The sequence below is a fragment of the Poecile atricapillus genome, chromosome Z, assembly GCF_030490865.1.
Source record: "Poecile atricapillus isolate bPoeAtr1 chromosome Z, bPoeAtr1.hap1, whole genome shotgun sequence".
NCBI lineage: Eukaryota > Metazoa > Chordata > Aves > Passeriformes > Paridae > Poecile > Poecile atricapillus.
In genome coordinates this window covers 26,125,327-26,132,430 of record NC_081289.1, presented here as the reverse complement: position 1 = coordinate 26,132,430, position 7,104 = coordinate 26,125,327, and the positions used below count along the sequence as shown (strand labels likewise).

Here is a 7,104-nt window from a genome sequence, read left to right as displayed (position 1 = left end):
CAAAAAAGCCTAGAACTAGAACTAGGTCCCTAAGAGGTTTTAAGTCAGAAAAATATACATTAAGTTGCCGGACGCCAGGTTGGGGGTCGGGGGGGCTGGCACAGCACAGGCGCTCCGTAGCCACCCCACTGCCGCCTGCACCCAAGGCCCCGCGCGGCGGCCGGCAGCGAGGCAGCCAATCAGCCGCGCCGGGCGGCGCGCCCCGTCCAATGGGCGCGGAGGGGGGCGGGACTTCCCGCCCCCGTTGCTATGACAAGAGCGGCTCTTCCTTAGCAACGGCGCTGGGCCGCGGCGGTCGCGCAGGTGAGGCCGCGCCCGGGGCTCCGCGGTCCCGCTCAGCGCCGCTGGCCGAGCTCTTCCTCCGCGGGGACGAGGGCGGCGGATCGGTGTGGCGGGGCCCCTTCGGCTGTGTGGTCCGCTCGGGCCACGTTCCGTTGCCTCACACCCTTGGGCTGTGGCCGCGGGCATGCTCCGGGCTGGGGGTGGGTATTGAAGTGGCTCCCGGGGGTGGCGCCAGCCAGGTTGGGGTTCTGTCCTGCGGAGGTCGTGGTTTGTGGCACCTGCGGCTCCCACGGCCATCATGTGAGGGTTGGTGGTCTGGCTCGGTGCTTTAGCCAACAGCTCTATGTATGTGGCATAAATGGTTCTTGTGTCGCCTGACACCGTGTTGGTTTCTTTTTCCTTTTAATATGGGCTCACCCTTGCTCCCCCTGGGTAGGAGAGGAAGATGCTTTGTTGTGGGTGAAAGAATCAGAGGGAGGAGCGCGGTGAAGTGCTCTGAATCTCTCAGTGCTGTGCCTCTGCGCTGCCCGAGTAGAGGCAGGCTGGTAATGAGGCCATGAGGCACGTCCAGAATTTTCCCATATGGCTCTCCCCAGCTGACAAATGCTCGGGCATCTGAGGAGCAAGCGCACAAACGAGACCAAAATGTTCCTGTTAAACATTTCCGTCCAGACAAGTACGGAGGTTGTGTGCCTAAAATACTCCTACCCTTCTCTTGTAATGTACCGTTTGAAACTATTGCAGATAATAGTGTCCTGGGAAAATCCTTTTGGAATTAATTAGGAGTAGTAGTGGCTGATATATTGTTCTCTTGTCCTCTCTTGGAAGCTGTACCTTGGCTCAGCTCTTCCCCCAAGCTCCACTGGTGCTTCTAGGAAACGCTGTGCTCCTCGCTTCTGGAAAAATAAATGGTTTAATAATTTGTTTGCATTAATGGTCTATGAGCTAAGTCAGCGTGTGAGCTAAGGGGTGTGAAGGTGCTGTTGAGGAAATGGCAAGTGAGCGAGATAGCATGATATTCTCATAACGGTTTCATTTGCCTTTTGTTTTAACCAAAAGCCATCTGTCTCTTGCCTGTGTTTGTTTTTTTGAAGCAGTGTCCTCTAGGCCAAGAAGCGACTCCTCCTGCTGAAGAGAGGAACACAGAGCCCTGTTCCTCTCAGCTGGCCGTGCCACAGCACTTGCTGAACTCCAGGTAGCCCCTGCACCCTTTCCTGGAGTCTCTGTGGAGGGACCATGGAAGAAACTGAGGAGGAAAAAAAGGACGAGGCTGATTATAAAAGGCTTCACAGTTTTCCTCTGATTAGGGTAAGGAGGGGGATGGATTGCACATTTACCAGTGTCAGAGATACGAAAATCTGCCTTCATTCTTACTGTGCTTCTCCTGCTGAGTAGCTGCTGGGAGAACATGTGTACTGCTGGTCCTATGGAGAGATCCTGGTTGTCACTGCTGCTTTTTCTCCCTGTTCTTGACCTCTCCTGGGGAAATCTAATAGGTCCAGTGTCCCCATGTTAGCCAGAGGAAGCATGGGGCAAAGTGATCCATCAAACAGATTGAGAGCACGCTGCCTTTGGAGCCCTCTCCTGTGTTTTAGGTGCAGCTTGCTTTTTTTGTCCTAGAGAAGCTAGAGCAAAAGATCTTGCTAGCCAGCCAGTTAGCAGCAGCAGAAGAAAAGGCTGTGTAACTTTGATTTCTTTGTTACTCATATAGCAATAATTAAAGACTGAGGTTGAAACAGTGTTAGTGTGCTTTCCCTTTATCTTATAGCAGAAAAGCTGGGAAATGTCTTGATCTCCTCCTTTAAGCTGTGCTTACACAGTGCTGGTTTTCATGTAGGCAGAGAATTCCTCATTGGCTGGAGCAATGGTTCACTTTTAATGCAATAAGCCCTTTTCATATTTACTGTGTCTAAGCTGCTGATGGAGCCAATACAGAAGTTAGAGCAACTTACTGTTGTCTTGTGTCCAGCTCTTATTTTTCTGCTTAGTTGTCTTGTCCGTTTGCCCTTTCCAGCACTCGGACATGCCGGAGGAGATGCGCGTGGAGACCATGGAGCTGTGCGTCACGGCATGTGAGAAGCATGCCACCAACAATGAGGTACCAGCCACCTCCCACAATGGGCAGCCTGCTGTTACTGCAGCTCAGGGAACCTGCAGGAGCAGGGATAAGGGTCCAGGGCAGACTGGAGTCAGGTCCTGACATCTTATTACTCTCTCTGCACTAAGCTAGGGTAGAAGGAGGCAAAGAGCTTGGCTAGATCTCAGATTCAGATCCTTTGGTCTGCAAGATCCATAGGAGCACTTTGCAGAGATTAGTAGTGGTGGTGGCTCCCAAACCTTAGCTCCTTGCTTATCCTGCCTTCCTGAGACATGCTTCCACTCTGTTCATAAATTGCCCTGTGTCCTGAGGGCTTGGTTCAGAACTGCATGGAGTCTCTTGTTTTGGGGATGAGTACATGACAGTCTGTTAAGTATTCCCTCTTGGCTTGAGGACCAACAATAAGGGGAAAACATACCTTACTTTCATGTGCAGGGCACTGCCTGTCACTGCAAAATCTTCCTCTTGCTTTTTTTTTTTTTTTTTTTTTTTTTTAACAGGTAGGGTGTGATCTGGGAGAAGCAAGTCTTTTAAAAGTCAGCCTACTTTCAGTGTTTTGGTAATTAGCTGGAGGAAAAAATGGACTCCTGTAAAAATAGCTGCAGCTTAGTGACCTGAATCAGCTCTCATGGTCACTGCAACCAGCATAACTCCAGCAGCATCTAAAGCAGAACTCTTGCTTTGGACTGTGTGAGCAACAGAAGTGATACAGTTCTTTAATTTCTCCTGACTGCTGTGCTGGAGGCTCCTGAGCCTCCAAGTTCTACCCTTGGGGTTACCTCTGGAGAGCTCCCAGTTCCTGCAGTGCAGCTGCTATACCTGTTGTCCAGGCTTGAGTGTGGCTTGAGCAGTCTTAAAGGGAGGAAAAGATTAGGCAGATGTTTGCATAAAACCTTCCTGGTTGCTTTGTCTCACCCTATGCTGTCTTCTTTAATGTTCTCCAGAGCGCTGCCAAGATGATCAAAGAGACAATGGACAAGAGATTTGGGTCCTCCTGGCATGTGGTGATTGGGGAAGGTTTTGGCTTTGAGATCACTCATGAGGTGAAGAACCTGCTGTACATGTTCTTTGGTGGCAGCCTGGCCGTGTGTGTCTGGAAGTGCTCCTGACCCCTGGCCGGGTCCCAGACTTGCTGATTACAAGAGATTTCTTCCTGCTCTTGACAAGTTTTGTATGATCTGGAGGTGGGGCTTTATTTTTAATACTTTAAATGTCAAGATTTCTTTTTTTCATACTGACGTAACAGTTCTGTGGGATACATAAAGTTGCGTGTGTGTGTGTGTATAAACTTGCTAAACTGTCCTGTCCTTGCTTGTGGGATTTCTCATCTGTCTGTGGCTCTTTCCTTCGTGTTTGAGCTGGAGCAGGAAGGAAGCGAGGAACAGGTAATCTCACAACACACTGCACAGCAGCGCTAGCAGGGGAAAGGAAAAACAAAAAGGTGCTATCTAGCCCTATGGTTTCTTTAACTCCCATTTATTCCACACAGTTTTCCTCTCTCCTCTGCTCTCTCCGCTACCATGCAGCATGGCTCTGACCAGCACCTGTCTTTCCTCTCTCTGGATGCCGCTTATACATTCTTCCTCCCTTCTAAGATGTCTGTGCAGACCTGACAGCACCAAGGGTCTCCCTTCAGGCTGCCTGTGGAGGTGTGAGCCACTGGGAAGCAGTCCCAGATTGCCCTTCCCTGCTGTTTTGGGAGGGTACAGCAGCTGAGCTGCCTGGGTGTAGGAGGTTGCTATGCAAACTGCCCCCTCCTTTCTCACCCACAGCACACTGAGACAGCATGAAAACACAGGCGGCTGACGACGCCTGGGGAGTGGGTGAGAGCTCTTTTTAAGGCTCAAATGCCTCCCTGTCAGTTCCTGGGGGTGTTGCAAGTGCTGTGTACTTTCAGCATCTTGTTTGGAGGCTGACAGAGGAAGGAGGCTCCATGTGAAATATAACTTGGTCATCAGAAACCTAATGTCTCTCCGGACTTGCTTTCTTTTAGCCTGTTTAATTTTTTTAAAGCTGTCGGTGTTGGAGGATTGAATGAGCGTAACTATGTTACGTGTATGGCTTATTTATAAAACCTGGGGAACTGTGTTTTTACAATAAAAGTTTAGTAAAATGTCTCTGCGTGTGTTTATGTAGGCTAAGTAGCTCAAGAAACATGGAAATAAGTAAGCTGTGGTGTGGCAAACGACAGTGACAGAGTTCCATCCAGCAGGTTTCCTCTCATCCTCCCTGTTCAGCTCCTTTTACCAGTGCAAGCCACGATGGTGAGGAGGGTTGCCAGGCCCATGGTGCTGCTGGCCACATCTCTCTGTGCTGTCTAAGCTGTAGCAGCAAGGGAATGTAACTGTGTCTGTTGCCTCACCAGTGTGCCTCAACTCTGACCCTTGGAGTCTCATATTTGTAGCTTCCTTAATTTTCAGATTTTCTCTCAGAATGTTGCCAGCTGGCACCTCCAGTCCAGTCTGTAGTTCCAGTCTGTAGGATCTTCCTGCATTAATGGTTGTGGTGGATCAACCCGGTCTTACAAGTCCTTTTGTTCCTTTTTCTGAACCTCAGATGTTATGTTAGAGATGTCCTTAATCAATTTCATTGTGTTAGGAGCCAGGAATTGCAGTAATATGAAGACAACTAAGAATTATTTCAAATTTGGACCATCTGTGCTTGGCCAGGCCAGGGTAGGTTGGTACCATGATTCCTGCCCCACGATCCGGACTGTTGTGCTGTGTAGAAGAGCCCAAGTCCTCTAAGCTGTCTCATTGTGTGGTTGTTCTGTGTCCCTCCAGCTGGCTGACTTTATGTGAAAATAGTGCTATTGGCAACACTTTCTACAGCTGGCAGGTGGAAAAGATTACTTCCTCTTCTGCAACTTTCTTCTAAATTCAGAGCAAGAGGTAAAGTCTTTAGAATACCCCATGCTGGAGTGGGGTGATCCCTTCAGCCATACCACCATCACTTTAATTGTGCCTCTTTCACACTAATGAATAATTAACTGTTCTGCACATATGCACAGGCGTGCTGGTCATGGGAATCTCTGTGGGGTCGTGGTGACCTGCAGATGACCACAGGCAGCTGCTGACCTCAGCACACAATCTCTTGGACTTGCTGCCTGTTTATCTTCTTGGCCACCAGCTGGCCAAAGCTAATGTCTCTATGACCTGCACTGGCAACAAGAGAAGGGCGAGTGCTCCCCAGCCTTCTCAAAGCCTGAGTGTGCAAACACTGAGGTGAGCAAGGTGTGAACGTGCAGCAAGTCAGCTGCCACACTGGTAGGTGTGAGCGTAAGGTAGCTCACAGGAGAGTGGCAGGCTATTTTTATTCACAAGGGTAACAGCTTTCCTACAGGAAGTTACCATGAGGAGGCAAACCCTTGTTAGCTGGTTTGCATTCCTGTCATTGGTATTGTTCCTGAAGGCACAAGCATCAGCCTCCAAAAGCGTGTCTGTGTGTGTCAGAGCTTGGGGCAAGTGTTCAATCAATGCTTTGCTGGCCGTGTGTTAGAAAAAAGACTTTCACCCTCCTTTTGCTGTGGAGCTGGAACATCTTTGGTCATATCTGTAATTTTCAGAGGAGTAAGGTTTTTGGATAAGAGATGGTCCTTATCCTGTGTTTTGGGTTGCAAGATACCCCTCTGTGGCTGATGAGCCTGCTGGATCCAGTTCAGAGGAGGCCACAGACATGATCAGAGGGCAGACGAACCTCTCCTAAGAAGAGAGGCTGAGAGGGTTGGAGTTGTTCAGCCTGGAGAAGGCTCTGGAGAGACCTTATAGCACCTTCCAGTACCTAAAGGGTGTCAACAAGAAAACCTGAGAGGAACTTTTTGTCAGGGCCTCTTGTGATAGGACAATGTTAGAGGTTTTAAACTAAGAGGTTTGTTCTACATTGAATATCGGGAAGAAGTCTTTTAGAATGAGTGGTGAAACACTGGAAGAGGTTGCCTAGAGAGGTGGTGGGTGCCCCACCCCTGGAAGAATTCAGGGATAGGTTGGATGAGTCTCTGAGCAATATAATCTAGTTCAAGGTGTCCCTGGTCATTGCAAGGACATTGGACTGGGTGACCCCCAAAGGTCCCATCCAGCCCAAACTAGGATTCTATGAGACTTTGGAGCTTCTAAGGCCTCTCTACTTTTCACTATAAAATTGCTCTCAGTTGCTGGATGATTTTTCCTTATGGATTTTCAGGGGAAAGCTGGGAGTTTGCAACAGTTTTCTTGCTATTGCGTTTTCCTCTCATTTCTTGCCCCCCTGCATATTGCTGCCATTACCCATCAAAGCATCAGGCTGAGTCAGATGTAGAAAATGAGATGAAAAACGCAGGGTGATGGATGGGTGGCAGCCAAAATGACTTTCTATCCACCCGTCCCCTAGAGCTGCGATAGCAGCTCAGAGGCTGTGCCTCATGACTTCATCCCTCCCTGCTGAGGGAGACGGGAACATCATTATCAGCTGCCGATGAGTCCTGATTTGGAGCCAGCAGTGAAAATGTCCTCGGATGTAGGGCTCCTCCTCCGCCCCAAGGGTGACTCGAACCTGCTGGGAAGATGGAGGAAGAGCTGGAGGGGGGAGATGAGAAGAAAGAGGTGCAAATTCAACCACGTCTCTATGATGATGTCATGGCAACAAGGTACATCGAAGTGCTTGTCAGGTGATCAGGACAGGCTTTGAAAGTCTCCAGTTCTTCTCTGTTGCTGCAGGCTCATGTCTGACTTGCTGAAAAATCTTTTGGT

The 7,104-nt window shown here is 49.4% G+C and overlaps 1 protein-coding gene across 4 annotated transcripts; it reads left to right on the top strand.

Moving 5' to 3' along the window:
• Positions 1-225: 225 nt before the first annotated feature.
• On the top strand, positions 226-4,497 carry LOC131573730 (dynein axonemal light chain 4). Of its 4 annotated transcripts, none has more exons than XM_058827953.1 (4): positions 226-303; positions 1,380-1,590; positions 2,297-2,380; positions 3,325-4,497. In XM_058827953.1, the coding sequence occupies exons 2-4, from the start codon at positions 1,519-1,521 to the stop codon at positions 3,487-3,489; spliced, it is 321 nt and encodes a 106-aa protein (XP_058683936.1). In that variant the 5' UTR covers positions 226-303; positions 1,380-1,518; the 3' UTR covers positions 3,490-4,497. The 4 variants fall into 4 exon arrangements, with proteins under 4 accessions (XP_058683936.1, XP_058683933.1, XP_058683931.1 ...); XM_058827950.1 differs by having other exon boundaries at positions 263-303; positions 1,377-1,590; XM_058827948.1 differs by having other exon boundaries at positions 274-482.
• Positions 4,498-7,104: the final 2,607 nt, after the last annotated feature.